Below are 20,379 nucleotides of genomic sequence, written 5' to 3'. Positions count from 1 at the left end.
CCCGAGGCGAGGGGGAAGAGCGGTCGGCGGGGCTGACACACGTCAGTCGTCCTTCTCCCCGCCCTCCACGACCCCGCGGGACTGCGCACGGGCGCGGAGACCAATTTGACTGATCCTCTAGCCAATCAGAAGAGAGGTCGGCAGGTTGAGCCAATGGAAGAGCTTGCAGGGGGCGGGCCGTCAGCGTCCTCCCGCCCCCGGTTGGTGAGCCTGGTATGTCTCCAGCCCTCCCCTGAGCGTCCGTCTCAGTGCGGAGCTCGCGGCGGCCAGAGCAACTTGGGCTGGTAGCAGGCTGGGCGGCGGCGGCGGCGAGGGCGGCGGCGGCGGCAGCGGCAGCGGCAGCGGCGGAGCTGGGGCCACACCCCGTCGCGGGCTTTTTCTCTTTTCAGTCCTCTCCCCGCCGTGCGGGACACGGTTCCGGGAGCAGAGCGGCCGCCCACGCCCCAAGCATCCTCTTCTGACGAGCGGGCGCCGGCGGCATGATGCGGCTGCGAGGCTCGGCGATGCTACGGGAGCTGCTCTTGAGGCCGCCCGCCGCCGTCGGAGCCGTCCTGCGGCGCGCGCAGCCCCTCGGCACGCTGTGCCGGCGCCCCCGGGGCGGGAGCCGGCCGACCGCTGGCCTGGTGGCCGCTGCGCGACTCCACCCGTGGTGGGGCGGGGGCGGCCGCGCGAAGGGCCCCGGCGCGGGCGGCCTGTCCAGTTCGCCCTCGGAGATCCTACAGGAGCTGGGGAAGGGGGGCACGCCGCCACAGCAGCAGCAGCAGCAGCAGCAACAGCAGCAGCCAGGGGCGTCGCCACCCGCAGCCCCGGGCCCCAAGGACAGCCCGGGGGAGACCGACGGGTTTGGTAACAGCGAGGGCAAGGAGATGGTGGCCGCCGGCGACAAGTGAGTTGCGTGGGCGAGGCTGAGGGGAGGGGTCGGGCCCTGGGCGGTGGGCGGTGGCGGTGCGGCATAGCAACGGAGGTTCGCGGAAGAGAAAGAAAGCGATGCCAGGCGGCCTGCGACGGCTGTGCCATGTGATTAGGCCCGGCCCCGCCCGCGCCCCTCGCCTGCTCCCACTTCCCCTCCGTGGCCCGCGCGAGTCGCCCCGGGATGACGGGTGAGCGCCGGGAGGGTCTTGCCTGCTGAAGCCCCTGCCGGGCAGAGGCTGCTGTCCCGGCCGCGCCGCGTGCTCAGCGCCCCTGCTCTGCGAGGGTGATGCCACGGGAACCTCCATCTCTCCCGAGTGACATTGAGGAGTCGGGCGTGAGCGGAGCCTATACCTTTCTGATTCACCTTTTTGCCAGGCCGCAGTTCCCCCATTCTGTAAGCCTCCGCCACCATCCCACTGGATGCCAGATGTGGCCTTGGGTTCTTAATCCTCCTGAGGTGGATCGTTTTGGCGTGCGTAGAGCCATCTGGGCCACCGGAAATAATGCTTCAGAAATGAGATTAGGCGGAATAGGGACATGTGGCCTAGAGGACGAGGCACGCAGCATGGACCACCTGTTCCTATCCGGGCCGGTGATGGCTTGTCGTCTTCTGTGCGGTGGACAGATTTTTAAAAAATAAAATTGTTTTAAAAGCACAAAAATGAAGTGTGACGTAAAAGACACAAAATCTAAGTAGTTTTGGGGACTTGATTGTGATAGGATATTGACTCATTGTGTATATAGCATGGGAATTTAGCTTAAGAGCAAAATTGAGTTTTTGCTGAATGCTTTTGTGTAGTACAGTTTTCCCAACTAGGTAAACACTGACTTTTAGGCTTTTTCTGTATCCTATTTTTCTGACTTTATACTGACACGGTGTATCCTGTTTTGCATTTTACTTCTCTTCCATCTCTGCACAGTAGCTTAAGTCGAACTGAAAGTGTGAATTTTATGACTTCAATCTCAGGCCTACTTAATGTTTCCTGTAATTGATGTAGGTACCTTCCTAAAACATTCCTGGTTATTTTCCCAGAGTGAAAATGCTATTTAAAACAAAACGAAACAACAACAAAAACCCTTAATAAGAAAAAAGGCACTTAATGATCGTATTCTGTGATAATAGCTTTGTACCACGAACTAGCTTGATGATCATGTGCACTTTATTACACGTGTTGGATTAGATGACTCAAATCCCTTTTAGTGTTTTTGTTTTGTTTTGTTTTTCGAGACAGGATTTCTCTGTGAAGCCCTGGCTGCCCTGAAACTCATTCTGTAGACCAGGCTGGCCTCAAACTCAGGGATATGCCTGCCTCTGCCTCCCAAGTGCTGGGATTAATAAAGGCATGTGTGACCTCCAGGCTTTGTTTTGTTTTTAAATCCTACACTTTGGTTAAATTTGCACCTCTAATGTTTTAGAAAGTAGATGTATTATGTTTGTTTAGTCAAATACCTTACCTTCACCTTACCATCATTTGGTTTACACACATGCACAAAACACATGTTTACTCTTTAATAGTTAATATCCAGGTTGCAGGATGGGAGGTGCTATTAAAGTACCCTGGTTCTGTGGGGTTTTTTTGTTTTTGTTTTTGTTTTCCCAATTACTCTAGTATCCTTTTTAAAAAGAAAAAAATCAGATAGGAAAATGAAGTTTTGTTTACCCAGAAGTTTCTGGTTTCATCGCCCTATTGGTATTAATAAATCATCTCAAAGCAATAATTTAGGAGTGCTATTTTGGCTGATGCTCCATCCTGTTCCCTCTCATCTTGCCCTGCTGAAAAACCCAGTTTAGGGAGGGAATTCCCCAAGATTTGCTCAGATTCCTGGAGAGTGTTAGGTGCCAATAAGATAACTTTATTTACCTTAGCTAAGGACCTGTGTGTATGTGTGTGTGTGTGTGTGTGTGTGTGTGTGTGTGTGTATGTATGTATGTATACCAAAATTTAGATAACAACTAAACAGGTTCAGAAACAATTCAGAAAGGATGATGGTCTTGAGAGCTTTCAATCAAGGATTTGGTTCAAGCCACAACTGCCATGAATGTATGTAAAATGAAGATAGGAAGAAAGTATTATAATTTTGTTAAAGTTTCTGTTTGATGTGTTTTCCAGAAGTAAATTTTTCCTCTTTTGAACGCTTTCATTTTCTGTGTTTTTGTCTCACTAAGGCTAGGAGGTCAGCTCCTCTTTGATCCAGTTATCCCTTTCTAAATGGGCAGCCTCTAGAGCATGGGCCTTCCTTAGTCAGCAGCACATAGGACTGCCAGACTTCATAGTGTTACTAAGAAATGGCCATGTGAAAATTAAGAGTTGCTGTTTTATACAGTGGGCATGTGTTGAAAACTACATAGCTTTATTCACTAAATAACAATTTATTCTTTTACCCTAAAAACCTGTTGTGGATGTTGATCTTTGAATTTCAGACTGTGTCAATTTTTATTTTTAGTTCCCAAAGAAAGTTTATCTTGAAATAAACATGTCTTACCTGACACTATGTGATTTGAGCAGTTTGCATTTTGAAGTTTTAAACTTTGCTAGGAAGTAAGGTCAGAGCAAATTTAATGCTTAACCACAGCACTCTCATTAGTTCATATTGCTTCTCTTTTCTTAGTTTGGACTTTATATTTTTATTAACCTTATTTTAAATTGTAGATGCTGAAATAAGATCAATTTGTCTACTTATCTTTTTTCTAAAAACCTGTAAAAGTTGGAGCCAGTATCACCTTACATTATATTGTACACAGACTTTCAGTCTGATAAGGTTGTTGTATGAGTAACATTTTAATATCTAAAGATATGCATGGTGACCTTTGCTCAGGCTTTCTCTGTAGTAGTTTTACTTCATTTTGTTATCATTCATTCCATCATTAAAAACCAAACAGTTTGACTTGCTTTTTATTTTTTGTTTTCATTTTAAATCCGCTCTGTCTGCTTTCCTAGCCACTTTGGGGTTTCCTTCCTCATGAGATTCTTATTGCTTTTCCCACTTTACCTTCTTAACAGGACTTTCTTTCCTTTAGCTTTGGTTCTATCTTTGTATAGACAATACCTTAGTTTCTTAAGACAGGCTCTGTCCTTATATTCATAACATGACTTCAAATTTTAAATTTACATTGACATTTTCTTCATTTTTTTTCCTAATTGTGAAATTGAATTTAGAATTTTAATGTTAGGGTATCCACTTTAAAAAACTAACATGGACTAGATTGTACATTATCAGTTACAAATATATTGTGGCATTAAGAGCTTTGATTAACTTGCATGTTTGCTTAACAGACATTTTAAAAGAAAGCAGATTTATATCATCTTGTTAAGTGTGACATTCTTAATTTTAGCAAAGCCCAGAAATCTCTTTTAGTAAATGATGCTTAGGAAAGACTGATATGTGTATGTCTGTGTATATTAAATTACCTTTGATTTTTGACATTTTATTTATTAGGGAAAAGAATTAAGTTGAAATACTAGTTTGTGTATACTTTTTACAAAACATACCTTCTGTAGGGTACAATAATGAAAATATTTCATTAAAATAGCCATGAGACCATTTTCCTCTGTCAATTTGACAGGTGTTAAGTAAGATGATCCCAAAGTAGTAGAAAATAGGACACCATGCATTGCTGGTATAAAAGTATAAATTTGCTCACTATTTTAGAGAATAGTTTGGTAGTTGCTAAAAAACTTTATGCCCCTTATGCAGTAACTATGTTTGTGTGTCTTCACAAAGTATGACATTTTAAAAATGTGCTTTAAGTCCATAAGAGTATTTAAATTTAAAAATAAAGTTCACACAAAAGTGATTTCACCTAGCTTCAAATGGTATGGTAAGGCAAATTTTTGTAGTTCCTCCTTTTAATAAATGGAATGTGAGGCACAAAAAAAATTACATTGTCCTTTGTGAGAATTGAATTTCAAAGTAGGATTTAGTAATACATACTTCAAATAGTACTGAAAACGAAATTGCAGGTGTAGATAATATATTTTGGTGTTATGTATAATAACAACTTTTGAAAAAGGTGGCAGATACTATGATCCTTCTGAATTGCATCTACTTTGAATTTCTAAAGGTTAACATTTATGATTCAGGACTGGAGAGATGACTCAGTGGTTAAGAGTATGTACTGCTGTTCCAGAGGATCTTCGTTCAGATCCCAGTATCATGTCCAGCACCTGTAACTTCAGCTCCAGGAGACCCAACACCTACTCCTGGCCTCTGCAGACACTTGCACATGCATGAGCTCATATGCTCACATAGATAAACTCACAAACACATACTTAAAATAATAAATCTTTAAAAAGTATTACAGTTTACTTATAGAGTTAGGATCAAAAGAATATCTAGTAGTGTGTGTATATGTGCGTGCACACGTGTGTACATGCTTCTCTTAGACATTGTTTTGTGGTTTCCCTAGGAGTAAACTTTCCTGCTTTTTTTTCTTTTTTTTTTTTTTTTTTTACAATGCAGATCGTTCACATACTTGCACGTTATGCTACTAAACTACCTTTCAACACTGTAGTTTTAAAGGGAAGCGAAGACTATGACTATAAGAAATGATTAAATGTCATATTTTTGAAGCCTAATATTTACATTAAATCATGCATCTAGAAGTCTAATAAACATGAATATGGTTTGTAATTAACTGAATAGTATTAATATAATACAAGTACATAAAGTTCACTGAACACAGACATTTGAGTCCTGAAATTATAGCTTCTTGCTTATTTAGAAGTTTGCCACCTACAAACTTCCAAAGTTTGCCACCTACAAACTACCAAATGGAATTTCACCTTTAAAAACGTTTCTTTTAATGTGTTTTGCCTGCATGAATGCGTATGTACAGCACATGCATGCCTGGTGCCCTCACAAGTCAAAAGAGGGCTTTGGATTGGTTATAAGGTACCCAATGGGTGCTGGGAATTGAACCTGGTTCCTCTGAAAAAGCAACAAGTGCTCTTTGCCACTGAGCCATCTTAGCCCACAATTTTATTTTTTGTTCATAAAAAGCCAAAAAAGAGGAAGGGTATTGTTTTTCTCTGAAAAGTAAATGTCACCCGAAAGAACAGGTTTGTGAAGAACTTGGGTTTCTTCAGTTTTTAAGACATTTGAAATGGGTTTTTAAAAAAACTATTATATTCTTGTAATATTAAGGTGAACAAACATTCTTTAAATAGCTCAGCAATATCAAATTCTGCATAAATCAAAGGCATATTTTATAGCTATGTGGATATTTCCATCTAGTAAGAGGAATCTTAAAGCTGAGGGAACAAGTAACGTGTCTGAAATTTGTGATTATTAATATTTGTCAGTATTGCACACAGTTGCACATAGAGACATTTACTCCAGTTTTACCCTAGATTATTCCATTATAAAATTGATTTGGCTATGAAATAGTACATAGAAATGATGTCTGAACTTGATAGTTTTCTGACTATGATAAAGTTGGAATAAAATGGTCTCCTCTGTGAGGTATCCATTCTCTGTTTGGTATGTGGCATTCAGTATTCTTTACTGATTTCTAAAGAAATGTTTACATGAAAATACTACTTTCGAAGCATAGAGCTTGTTGTTTTGGTATAATTTAATAATTTTTAGGAGGAATGTATTTTCATCTACTCATTTCTGGTGCAGTTTTAAAGGTTTTAAACTTGTCTTGATAGTTTGACAGGCCATTCCTTGAGTCTTTTTGTAGAAGTTATTGAAGTAGTACAGTCTTTGGAGAATATTTTGTAACTTATGATAAACTCATAAGTTACTCATATTTTTAGGAGTATGGGCTAAAAAAACAAAGTAAAATATTGAAAGATTTATTCCTTAATTTTTTTTTGGTTTTTCGAGACAGGGTTTCTCTGTATAGCCCTGGCTGTCCTGGAACTCACTTTGTAGACCAGGCTGGCCTCGAACTCAGAAATCCGCTTGCCTCTGCCTCCCGAGTGCTGGGATTAAAGGCGTGTGCCACCATGCCCGGCCTTAATATTTTTAATATAGGGTCTTACGTATTGGAACAAAATACTTCATTTATAGAAAGGGATGAACTTACTCTTGTGCTAAGGTATATTGTAAGGAATTCCCTTGTTCAGCACAAATGGCATTGTTAAGTATATTTGCCACTTCTTCAGTTATTGAGGAAGTGGAGTACTAATGTTAGAGTACAGCTTTTTCTATGAACTATACGATCTTAAAATTTAAAGAAAGCCAAATAAATAAATAAATAAATAAATAAATAAATAAATAAATAAATAAATAAATAAGGGCAGCAAAAATGGCAGTCTTAGGAGAATGTACATGTGTTCCCACCTCTTAATAGTTGCTTCTAAGCAGGCATTCCCTTCTGAGTAGAAGCATCTTTAAAAATGGAAGACGCTTATCAGTTATCAGTTAAAATTTGATAACCTCTTCTATCTGGTTGTACAAGAATAACAAGTATTGTTGTACCAAGAAAATTATGTAAAATGATTAAGAATGGATTTGGGCAGTTCTTTTTTTATTACCTATTTTCCAGTCATACAAGGTAAAATAAAATCCTCAAACATTAAACTTGTAAATTCTAATTTAGTTTTGATGTAAGTCTCCTTGGAGCTGTTAAGTATTTCTGCCATATTAAAACAGTAAAGTTTTAAATATTTTTCATTACATTTTTTGCTATTTAATGAAGTTTCTATACTGTGCTCTAGTAGAGTGATACTTTAAGACAAGTTCAAGTTCTGATAAACTTTTCCTGTTAAAGGCAAGATACTGTGGGGTCACAGTTTTCTGGGATTCTCTGGCTCAGCTGTGGTACAAAGTAGTCATCAATAGTGGGTAAATGAAGAGTGTTTCTGCTTTCCAGTGCTGTGAGCTTCATTTATAGAAGGGAGTGACGGTCTGTTGTGGATTGGTTCTAATGCTTTGAATTAATCTGGCCCTCAAAAGCAGGAATCTGAGTGTCCAAATACTGAAGGTCCTTGTTCCCAATTGGTTTTAATCGATCAATTAAGAACCAGTAGCCAATGGTTGGGCAGGTAAACTAAAGCAGGGCTTTGAGATTGGTGTGGGCTAGTAACTGGGAGAGAGGAAGGAAGCAGAGATCTTCATGATGGGGAAGAAGGGACAGATGTAAAGGCCCACAGACATGTGAGAATTTGTGTTTGGGGAATCAGATGAAATATAAGGCTTTTAAATGATGTTAACTCAGAAGTACCGGAAGGGAGTGTTTGCTAGCAGGGACAAGGATTAGAACTGCTCAGCCATTATCATTAAGCTAGTGTCTCTGTCTGTCTGTCTGTCTGTCTGTCTGTCTCTCTCTCTCTCTCTCTCTCNCACACACACACACACACACACACACACACCTTCTGCCTGGAGCAAAGTGGTTAGCTGACCACTCCACTGTACACAATTGTAGTTTGCGTATCTCTGCACTAAAGTGTATTTCAGTGTAAAGGATTCTCTGGTATTCTGATTCTGCTTCTTTTTAAAATAGGTTTTCTTGGGATATATTAATTTTACCCGCTTTCTTCATTTGATAATCCTCTTTGACTGTCACCTTCTTTACCCAAGTTTTAAATTCTAACAAAATATAGCTTGAAGTTTACCATTTTGGCTAGTTTAAGTCAGAAACATTTAAGTACCACTCACAGTTTTTATGTTAAGAATGTACTTGTAAAGTAAGGATATATAAATACTGAGTAAAATTATAGTTTTATTAGAATTTATGACATTATTTTATCAACTCATTAACAGAATGAGAAAATGAGATCACAGATCATTTAATTCTGCCTTACTCTGTATATTTCACAAAATATCCCAGAAGAATTACCTAACCAGGTTCATAGCGCGCGCGCACACACACACACACACACACACACACACACACACACACACACACACCGCCCCCTTATTGATAGATTAGTGGAACACTTTATTGAATTAATTGGTCTTTTTTAGGTTTATGTTTGGCAGAGTTTAAGAGTTCATCTCTCCAGCCTCTGTTTTTACCCCACTTCTATTACTTTTTTGTAAAGGTTTTTTTGTTACCTCTATTTAAGTACTTTGACAAGAGTTCTTGCCTGAAAAGGACTGCTCGTTATATCTTCAGAGCAATTTTATTTTCCCTATGTATATCTGACATCTGATTTTTATTAACTTCTCCCTATAATTTAGTTCTGAATAAGTCAGCTGTGTTGTTGCCAAAGTGGTTACAGTGAGACACTGGCCTTTGTTTAACATAATAAATAATTCCCTTGCTTTGTAAAAGATTGTTTTAACAATTCTTAGTTTGATTTCTGTTGCTGTGATAAACATATTTCTTTGGTTAGGTTTCTGTTGTGATAAAATACCATGATGAAGAGCAACATGGGAGGAAAGGGTTTATTTCGCTTATGCTTCCATATCACAATTCATCATCATGGGAAGTTAGGGCAGGAATTGATCAGGGGGCCATGGAGGGGTGATGCTTACTGGATTGCTCCTCATGGCTTGCTCAGCCTGCTTTCTGAGAGCTTCCAAGACCACATGCCTAGGGGTGGTACTACCTAAGATGGCCTAGGCCCTCCCACATCAATCATTAATCAAGAAATTCTATCATAGGCTTGCCCACCAGCCAATCTGATGGGGACATTTTCTCAATTGAGGTTTCTGCTTCCCAGATGACTAAAGCTTATGTCAAGTTGACATATAACTAGCCCGCACAGCACTATAACCAAAACTAAATTGGGGAGGAAATAAAAGGGATTTATTTGATCTTGTAGATTAAGGCCAGAGATTTTGTAGAGACAACAGAGAAACCCTCCAGGATTCCTCAGGTTCATTTCTGAGAAAGTGCATGTCCTATCCGTAGGATGTATAGGCCTTTCTGGGCTGGGACCTCCTACCTTCATTAGAAACTAAGAAAATGTCTCTGAAATGACAACAGAGAATATGACATGATCTTTGAGGGTTCCCCTTCCCAGGTGACTCTAGATTTGTGTTAAGAGCTTTTGCTGTGATAAGGCAGAAAAAAAATTAGCCATCTAACATTTAGTTTCTAAAAATAGTTTTTAGCTTTTGCATTCTAATAACAAAATAACATGCTTGTGACAACATGAGGGCTGTCTTTAGGGAAGAAGAGAACAGACTAACGTAAGAAAGACTTTGGTGTGATTTCTGCTTTATTGAAAGGTTAGGGAAAATATTTGTGTTTGGTTCAAGCTATAGTAACTTCTATAGGTAGATATTTTGCTTTTTGGTTTTTTGACAGAGACTTTCCCTGTAACCTTGGGTGGCCTTGAATGGCCTTGAACTTAGAATCCTGATTCCTTTGGCCTCCTGAGAGCAGGGTTTACAGATTGGAGCTTCCATACCAGTCTTGACAATTTTATGATCATGTATCTTAGACATGACTTACATTTTTCCTCTTACGGATACAAATTAATTTCTATTCTTTTAAGCAAGGAAAATATTTACTCACTTTGCTAGCTATGGTAATAAAAGGCCATTTAAATTTTTTTACTATGTACCATAAGTGAAAGAAGTGTGTAATTCATGTTATTTACATAGCTTTTAGGCAAAGTAAATACCATTTACCAATGTGATAAATATGTAGAAAGCTTATTCTGCAGTTTTTAAAGTGATAAACTATCATTATCTAAAGTTTCATCTGACAAACCACTTTCTGTAAATAATTAGTATGTTATTATCCACTGATTTTGACAGCTGGTTCAATTTTTCTTTAAATATTGGGTCATCAGTATTATTGGACTCTTGTTTAAGGCTGTTAGATCAGGATAAAACCTAGAAAACATGATTGTGCCTTGTAAGAATAGTAACTAGGCAGTAAGTCAGAGAACTAGTGGTGCAGATTCCAGATTCAGCGAAATAGACATTCATTCTGTTGTTGTACATCCTTGGGACGACTCTTAACCCTTTCGAGCTTAGTTTCTTTCTCCATCTGTGGAGACAAGATAGTGTCAGCAAGTAAATTTCTTTACTACCAGAAATTATGGCATATTTCTGTCACCATATCATTAAATTAGAATGGATTAAATTAGAATGTTTATGAAACACTTAGCACAGTATGTAAGTAATTTTCAGTTATTAATTATTGTAGGTTTCTTTTTAAAAGTTGTCTAAGGTCAAAGTTATGTCAGGATATGTCATTAGATTTTTATAAAGGTTAATTTTTAAAACATACTAGTGTTGATAAGTGTACTTTTAGGGTGCTTTTTTCCTGTTTGTTTGTCTTTTTGTTTTTTTTAATTGGGGCCAGTGAGGTGAGGTGACGGCTTAACTGATAAAAGCACCTGCCACCGAAGCCCAGACACCTGGGTAGAATCATCGGAACCCACATGAAGGGAGAGAACTGACTCCTGGAGGTTGTTTCAGACCCTTCATGCCCCATGCCTACTGTATTAATTAAAACAAATATTTCTAAAAACCTTAAAGGTTGCTATAACAGTGTTTTGAAAACATATAAATGATATTAATGCAATATTAATATTTCTTTTAGGAGAAATTTTATGTATAAATGTACATGCTTGTGAATTAGCTATTTTACTGCCTTTTATAACAGGTGTGTATATGTGTATGTATTTAGACATCTTAAAGGGTCTTTTCAATAGTACAGAAACAATTATCAACAGACATGATCCGTTTAGAAGTTTGGTTAATCTTAACATATTTTTGTTACATTAGTTATTGTTTCTGGTAAATTTTTCTTCTAATACTTTATGGTCTGTGAAGTTTTGTTTTTTTATACAAGCACACATTGCTTAAGAAGTAACAACTAAAAGAGATCTAGAGAAATGACCCAGTGGTTAAGAGAGTTTGTTCACAGCACCTAAGTTAAGGAGCTCACTTCTCTAACTCCAGATCTCTGACATCTGATGCTCTCTTCTGGCCTTTTCGGGCACTTGCACATAGAGGAGAAGAAAAGAACAACTACAGTTACTGTACATGGAGTGCTGCTTACTTACGTTCTATCAGGACTGTTCTAAAGTGTTGGGTGTATAGAGTTAGCTGTCTTTATGACAGCTTTCTGAGGTAGACATTATATCCTCCTTTCTCTGAATTATAGGAAGTTTTATTAAGTAGCCTATAGATTATATAGTTAGCATTAATAGAGTTCAAGAACTTGTATATGTATATACCAGATTTTACTATTAGGGTCAGTATTCGAATATTTTATAGAGATACATCAAGTGCTGACTCCTACCTGAACATCTCCCGAACTCTAATTAGTAATGAGTTATTAAACTGAAATGAAATATGCTTGATAGAAAAGATACTAACTCTAGCAGATAGGTAAAGCATTAGCTGTCTGTTGGAAATCAAAATTTCAAAACCTGACAACTTTGACCTTTAAAAATGAAACTGGGAAACTATTCTATGTATAGCATCATGATATCTCTTACTCTGCACAAACTTTAATTCAAAGTGAATCAAAGACTTAACCTAAAACTTTGAAACTGCTAGTGGAAAGCAGGCATGAGCATGATCAAGTGCTTTCTGAATAAGACTTGAAGAATTGAAAAATGCAATTAGGTGAAAATATGCTATTGCAGAACAAAAGAAAAATAGCAGAGTCAAGAGATAGCCTATAATAGAAAGAGAAACCTTACCAACTAGGCATCAGGTAGGATACTAACACCTAAGCTATAGGAAGAATTGCAGGATTTATATACTAAAATCCAAACTACCTAGTCAGCAAATGACAGTGACTGAATAGACAATTTCAGAAGAAATACAGAATACTAATAAGTACTTGTAAAAATGTTTACCATTTTTAACTAATAGAGAAATACAAAAATGCAAAAGCTGTTGCAATTTATTCTCCATTAGAATAGCTATCATCAAAAAAAGAAACAACATACACAAGTGAGAATATGGGGGTAAGGAACTTTTCATTGATGATGGGAATGGAAACTTGTATATGCTCTATGGAAATCAGTATGGCAATTCCTCAAAAGACTGAAACTAGCAAGAACTCTCATTCCTCTGTTTAGGGCGCTAGGTCAACGAACCATAGATATACTTGCACACACATTTTCTATTGCTGTAATAGTCACAATAGCTAGGAAGTATATATGTGTAGATGTCCATCAGGTAGACGGATAAAAAGAATGTTGTGTGTATATATGTGGAATTTTATTGAGCTGTAAAATATAGTGAAATCATTTACAGGTATTTAAAGGAAAATGCATGTAACTGGAAATCACTGTTAAGTGAAATAAGCCAGACTTCAGAAGAAGACATACTATCTATTTCTAAGTAGAACCTAGATTTAAAATTACATATATGTATGAAAATAAAAATGACCTGACATTGAAAACTACTAAATATTTTTTAACTTTTCCAGTGTGGTTTCTAATGGTACTGATTTGATTTTGGTGAATCAATGTTTATGAATTATGCATCTGGTACAGTGGTTATTTAATAGTGGGCTTGATTGGAATATTCACACAAGGATTAATTTTATACTATTTTTCTCCTCCTTTAGTAAAATAAAACAGGGTCTGTTACCTAGCTTGGAAGATTTGCTGTTCTATACAATTGCAGAAGGACAAGAAAAGATACCTGTTCACAAGTTTATTACAGTAAGTTTTTATATTTTTCTCTCAACTTTCAAGGAAGTAATACCAAGTCCATTCTATAGTATTGCTGAGCTACGGTCTTAATGTTCACTGGCTTGTAGGTTCTGACTGACAGTGTTTCTCTTGTTTTCAAATTTTTATTATGCTCACTCCAAGGTAATGAAAGAAAAGGAAACAATGAGAAACTTGTCCAGAAAGTGGATAATAGTGATACAAGTACCACATTCATGACCAAGTATTGGGTAGAAACTTTTATATTCAGGGATAAAACTTATAGTTGGAATAAGCATATACATTATCTGCACTATATATTTACAAACTCTTATTTTTTTAAAAACAGGCACTCAAATCTACAGGATTGCGAACATCTGATCCCAGGTTGAAAGAGTGTATGGATATGTTAAGATTAACTCTTCAGACAACGTCAGATGGTGTCATGCTAGACAAAGATCTTTTTAAAAAGTAAAAATTTCTGCCAAACCTTTAATGGTGATTTGCTATGCTGTATGGTGATTTTGCTTTCAGAACACAATTTTATCTTTAATTTATTTCTTTGAAGACCAGTGATGGTATATATTAAGATTCTATTATGCACTGTGTTTAAATTAGTTGTAATGAAAGTTAGCCATAAATGTTGTTTTGTGCCTAGAGATTATATTGTTTGGCTGTTCTGTTCTGTCTTCATGATTTGCTGACTTTTTCAGTTTAGTCTGTACTTTATTTCCATCCGGTGTATTTAGATGCTGACTATGAGAGGACTTCAGGCAGTTCTGCAGTCCTTGTATTTACATAGTTGCATCACCTGATTCTCCTTTTCAAGTGTTTTAATGAATGTTTTGGGGGCTCTTTTCTTTTTCTGTCTCTCTCCCTCCCTCTCTTTCTTTCTTTGTTTTTTTTGTAAATAGTGAGAACTTTAGACAACTTTGATTTGGTTAACTGAGAACATTTTGACATTGCTGAATTAGTTTATCTTCATTACTGTGTTTGTATTAGTTTACTTTAAGCTTCAGTCAACATGTTTGTAATTGACCCTGAAGAGTCAAATAATGTTTTATTAGTTCATAGAAAGCAGCATTAAAATTATGAATGACTATAAGACAGTAGGTTTTGTTTTTCCTGAACCACAGGCTTCAGTTGAGGTGAATCTAAGAAATTTCTATATTTAATTTTAAGTGTGTGTGTGTGTGTGTGTGTGTGTGTGCGCGCGTGTGTGTGTAATTACCTTTTCTTTGGTGTATTGAATGATTTGTTCTAGCTCTCCTGGGAATATCTGGGGTCTCTAGGAGGGATGAGTATTTAAATAAGGTTCTCTGAAGTTTTTCTCATGCTTGTGAGATGTCTGCTAACTTTGAACCATGCTCTTGGTTCTCTTAATGCAGCCAACTTTAAAGTATAGTTGTTAAGCTTACTTTGCAATTGGTATTAGGAATTTAAGTCTGTTGATCTGTTTATTTTGTGAAGGGAATGAATTCACCTCTAGATCATTCTTGCTTTGTAGTAAAGATTTGTCTTAGGAACTATTTGTTCAACATAACTCTTTCTTGATTATGGTGCCTTCTGGGAAGTTATTTTAGTTTATCTGTGAGTATAGTTAATTGATGGTAAGTTGGGTTGTAAATAATATGTATAGAGAACTAGCTTTATAATTTTTAAGGGACTCACTAATTTCCACATTTAAACCTGTTCTAAAATGTGCTTTATGAACATTGTTTCATTATGAAATTAAAAGCAATTTAAATGTTCTCTCTCAATTATGAACTCAAGGAACCATTATCATAAAACTGTTTGTAATTGAATTAATCTACAGTAATTACCATAACTTTAGACACAAGCTTGAGTTTTAAAAAACTATGATTATAATGTAGGCAGACTCTGACTTAACATGGAAACACAGTAGTCTTTGTAGCAGGTCATAGACAAAGGGCTATTCCTTTTCATTTCTAGAATGAGGTAACTCAGAACCTCTTACTAGGACCTTTTCTAGGTCACTTTGAAAGGTGATGACTCCAGAGAAATTCCTTCTGATTTCAAGTAGAAGTTACCTCATTGGGGTTGCCAAAAATAAACAATATCATTCCATGCTGCTGGAATGGCATTTTAAAACATGGAGTTCCTTTTTTTTTTTTTTTTTTTTTTTTTTAGAGAAGTAATTATAAAGATAGATAATTCAGTTTGAGAAACCAGTAGTATGGTATGTATTAAAGCGTGGATAAATGAATTATATCATTTGAAAGTTGGAGAACTCCCTATGCCTATCTATATAGTCAATATTTTTATATTAATATTCATTAAAGTTATAAGAGGAAAATATTTGTGCTAACAGCAAATTCTTTATTCACTTGTTCATTCATTGTTAAACTATAGAAATATAAGAACTGTTTTTCTCTGTGACCATATTAAGAATTGTTTATTTAGAGGCAGCAAATGGTTTGCATTTGTAATTATTTGGTTTTCTAAAACCTTAAATATTACTAATGAAAAATTATGTGAGAAAGATTTTCTAATACATTAATACACATTGTAAGACCTTTGTCAAGAAAATTATGGTGAACAAAGCACAGAAACATTTACTTGTGGAAAGGGAAAAGTATTTTTCCTCAGAATTAATTTTAAACAACTTCTATTTTCTAGTACACTGATGACATCTATATTAAAATAATTTCCACAAAAATCTTTACTATTTGAACATCCGTCATTATGTGTAGTTGGATTCTTCTGAAGGCTGAAATTGTCTTTATCATGGTAACTTAACCATTTAAGGCTATTTCCACATGGTTTTTACTAATATGCTAGAAAAAACAAACAAACACTATACCCACAGTTCTATGTACTGTTCTGTTGACTATAAATCCTCTTGAAAAGTCCTGATTAGTTTTGTTTATTTTATTTTGTGATTTATGTGTATGCTGTTTTGCCTGCATTATGTCTGAGCACCACATGCATGCAATGCCTGTAGAGGCCAATAGAGGGCATCATATCTCCTGGAATTGGTGTACCTGACAGCTGTGAGCCATTATGTGGGTGCTGGGAATTGAACCAAAGTCCTCTGGAAGAGCAGTCAGTGCTCTTAACTACTGAGCCATCTCTGTAGCCTCCTGAGTAGTTTTATACATTTAAAATATTAATGTGTGTTGGAGTTTGGGGGAGTTGGTAATTTAAATTTGCTTGATATTGCTCATGTTTTATTTGTAACTTCTTAAAAATGAAATATATTTGATTTTAAAATAAGTAGTACATTTTAGGAATTACTTTAAGCTTTCTTATTTGAGAAAAGTATGCTAGTTATATTTTCCTTGCAACTTTGATTTTTGAAAATTGAATTTTAGAAGCTGTTTGAGATATAAGTCTTAAGTATTTAATCAATGATAATTTTATTAGTGCATTACCCAGCCTCTTAATTTCATTTTCTTGACTGAAGTGAAGAAATTCTTCAGAAAGTATTAGTATTTTTAAGGTTTAGTAAGATAGTGCCCATTGTTATTCTTTTTTCCTCAGAACATTCTAATATAGTATCAACATTTATCTGTGAGGAATATAGTTACATAAATAACCTCATAGCAATGGTCTGACTTTAACATTTCTTTCTTTTTAAATCTTATTATGGGGCTTGCCTTAACATACTGTATTTGGTGTTGCAGATTGACATTAATGTGTAGTAATTGGTCTTTTGTAAGTTAAATACTCTGTGACTAAATTACTGGTACTCAAAAGTCTTAAGACAGTTTTTTAGCTCAGAAAACAAAATTGATGAGTTTGACCAAACCAAATTGGTTTTTATCTTACAAAGCTTTCAAAGTGTTATTCAGGAAAAACACATTAAAATATTGTTATTTAAATTTTTGTGAAATACTAACCAGTTATACAGGAGCTAAGAAGGATATATCAGAGGTTACTTAAAATTGAAAATATTCATAATCTCATTTGTGGTGTTTTAAAGACTGGGTTTTGTTAACCAGATCTCATGTTGAGTATTTATTAATTCTAGTAGAATGCAAAACTTTTTCTAGTACTTAAACCTCAGAGGGTGCATTACCATTTCAGAATCTGACAAAATTTAGGCATGTTTTAATTATTTCTGATCTGTTCAGCATAAGCTAGAAGGAAAGAAAACATAGGAAGAATATGTTTTAAGTTTGACTTGTATAATTATATGGTTAAACAATACTGATTAATATTCTGTTAAGTGGATGCCCGTAACTGAAAGGTATATACTGTTTTTCCATCACATTCCACAGGTGTGTTCAAAGCAACATTGTTTTGTTGACCCAAGCATTTAGAAGAAAGTTTGTCATTCCTGACTTTATGTCTTTTACCTCACACATTGATGAGTTATATGAAAGTGCTAAAAAGCAGTCTGGAGGGAAGGTAAGGCCTGACTACATATATTTTCCTAATATACACATTTCAGGAAAGAAAATAAGCTTGGATATTTTGTTTCCAAGTTAAGAAACTCAGTGAGTCAAGCCTCTAGATGGAGTGCTTTTAAATCATCAGAAGTATTTAATCCTTTGTTATTTTGCCTAGAATGAAACCAAGTTTAAAGTTTTGGAGGTGGGGGTGGGGGTTGGATATTTGAAGTAGAGTTTCTCTGTGTAGCAGCCCTGGCTGCCCCGGAACTTGCTTTGTAGACCAGAATGGCCTAATACTCAACCGAGTTCTACCTCTGCCTCTTCAGTGCTATGATTAAAGACGTGTGCCACCATTCCTAGCTAAATTTTTTGTTTTTAAATTTGGAAATGACTGAAGTGGCTTCATATTTTCAAATTAGTAAAAATGTCTTTATTTGACAGTTTTTGCAGATATGATGCCCATTAATATTAAGTATTTCTAGTTTTTGAAAATTATATAGGGAAAGCCAAGCATGGTTGTGCCTACCTGTAACCCCAGCATCATGTAGGAGTGACAGAAAGGGGGATCAGGAGCCTCCACTGTGTAAGCAAGTTTGAGACCAACCTATCAGCCTGGGCTACAGAAGAGCTTGTAACACCCTCACCCACCCCAACAGCAGCAACAGCTCTAGGCACTGCGCTCATTAATATTCTCAACTAGGTACTCCCAATAGTGCTAGAGACTATTTTATATAATCTCAATTTATAAGGTGGGTTGCAAGCTTTTATTTTTTCTTAAAAGTCTTTAAGTTCTTGTTTTCAATTCTCTGTGTTTTTAAGAAGATTGCATTAGAAATCAGAATGGTAGAAAAGTCACCTAATGTCATACAAATATTGAAGTTCATAGATCAGTGTTCTTAGTTTTTACAAGCTTCATTAAGACAGGCTGAATCAGCTTCTGAGTACACTAAAACTCTAGTGATTGATGAGAGCAAACACACTACCTATATTGTATCTCTTAATGACTTTTAATATTTTGGATAGGTTGCTGATTATATTCCTCAGCTGGCCAAATTCAGTCCTGATTTGTGGGGTGTGTCTGTCTGTACCGTAGATGGGCAAAGGTAAGTTTATTTTATAGTATATGAAGAACAGCTTTAAGTCTTGAATTTTGTTAAATGAGGTAGAAAGGAAGATAATTTTTATTTTGAGACTTTTTTTTTTTTTTTAAATTATTTGTAAGTACACTGTAGCTGTCTTCAGATCTTGTTACGGATGGTTATAAGCCACCATGTGGTTGCTGGGATTTGAACTCCAGACCTTCGGAAGAGCAGTCGGGTGCTCTTACCCACTGAGCCATCTCACCAGCCCTTGCGACTTTTTTTAAAGCCTGGTCTGGCCCTTGAACTCACTGTACAACTGGGGCTGGCCTTGAACTTATGTAGTATAATCTGTCACATTATCCATCAATAATTTGCTAAGTGAAAGTCAGTTAGCAAAACATTCTTTTATAAATGCATGAAAACCATATTTGAGAAGTGGTTGTAGTTTAAGCTGCTGAGTATTCTTGCATAATTATTAAAAAGTTTTATAATGAGGGGGAACTATAAAGAAAATGATTTGAATTCTTTCTTTAAATCTAAATTAAGAAATGCCTTTGGAAAAGTGCTAAACTGTGAGAATGTTATTTTCAAGAATGGTACTTCTGGGTTTGGGGGATGATGGCTTAGTGGATAAAGTGCTTGGTTTACAAATGTGAAGCCTGGACTTGGAGTCTGGCACAGAATCTTAGTGGCTTCCTATGATTCCAGCAGTTGGGAGGAAGGCAGAGGCTCTCTCTCTCTGAAAGCTGTCTGACAAAACTGGGGAATAGACAAGCTCCATGTTCAGCAGGTACCCTGCCTCAATAAACTGGAGAACGGAGGAAGAAAAATTGATGTTTCCTCCTCACAGGTGTGCACCACACATGCAGCAGTATATATGCCAAAATGTCTACACAAGTTAATACCAAGTATATTTTAATTTAGCTAGAAGTCAGACATTAAGGGTTTATTGTCAAGCTCTAATTTGGATATCAGAAGAATTATGCCATTTCTGTTTTCTCCACTGGGGGAAAAAATGAGTTTAAAAATATAATCCTTCCTTTAAATTACTTTTTAAAATGAAAATATAGCTTAACATAAAAATGTGTACAACTGGTACATGGTATATATAGTTCGATGAATTTATATTAATGATATAATTTCATTCCTTTTTTTTTTTTTTCCCAATTTTGAGCCAGTTTCTTTAGCTGGGCTTGCCTAAAACTTACTTTGTAGCCCAGGCTACCCTCAGACTTTATACTTTCATGCCTCTATCTGTTTGATCACCGGCATGTTCCACTGTATCTGGCAGTACCCTAAAATTTACTAAGACTACAAGTCAGGTAAACCTTGAATTTTAGACTTCTCTTTTAAAGGTATAATTTAAAACTTTTTATCTGTTTGTGATTTTAATTATCTAATGAATTATTCTTAAGTTATAATAAAAGCATGGGTTTTTTAATTACAGTTAAACATGTTAACTTTTAAGGAGTAATTCTTCTTTTTTTTTTTTTTTTT

The 20,379-nt window shown here is 36.6% G+C and overlaps 1 protein-coding gene across 4 annotated transcripts in view; it reads left to right on the top strand.

Annotated features, from left to right (window-relative positions):
- Positions 1-238: 238 nt before the first annotated feature.
- Gls (glutaminase) overlaps positions 239-20,379 on the top strand; it is a 74,784-nt gene continuing 54,643 nt past the window's right edge. For 2 of the 4 annotated variants that reach the window (XM_021197367.2, XM_029538855.1), the window contains exons 1-5: positions 312-886; positions 13,358-13,454; positions 13,792-13,913; positions 17,687-17,816; positions 18,824-18,903. In XM_021197367.2, the coding sequence (XP_021053026.1) occupies positions 480-886; positions 13,358-13,454; positions 13,792-13,913; positions 17,687-17,816; positions 18,824-18,903 (836 nt within the window). In that variant the 5' untranslated portion in view covers positions 312-479. Of the gene's footprint in view, positions 887-13,357; positions 13,455-13,791; positions 13,914-15,894; positions 16,194-17,686; positions 17,817-18,823; positions 18,904-20,379 lie in introns of those variants that run through there. The other 2 variants (XM_021197368.2, XM_029538856.1) reach the window with 2 other exon arrangements.

This window comes from Mus pahari, chromosome 5 (assembly GCF_900095145.1).
Source record: "Mus pahari chromosome 5, PAHARI_EIJ_v1.1, whole genome shotgun sequence".
Taxonomy (NCBI): Eukaryota; Metazoa; Chordata; class Mammalia; order Rodentia; family Muridae; genus Mus; species Mus pahari.
This window is presented reverse-complemented; position numbering and strand designations above follow the sequence as displayed.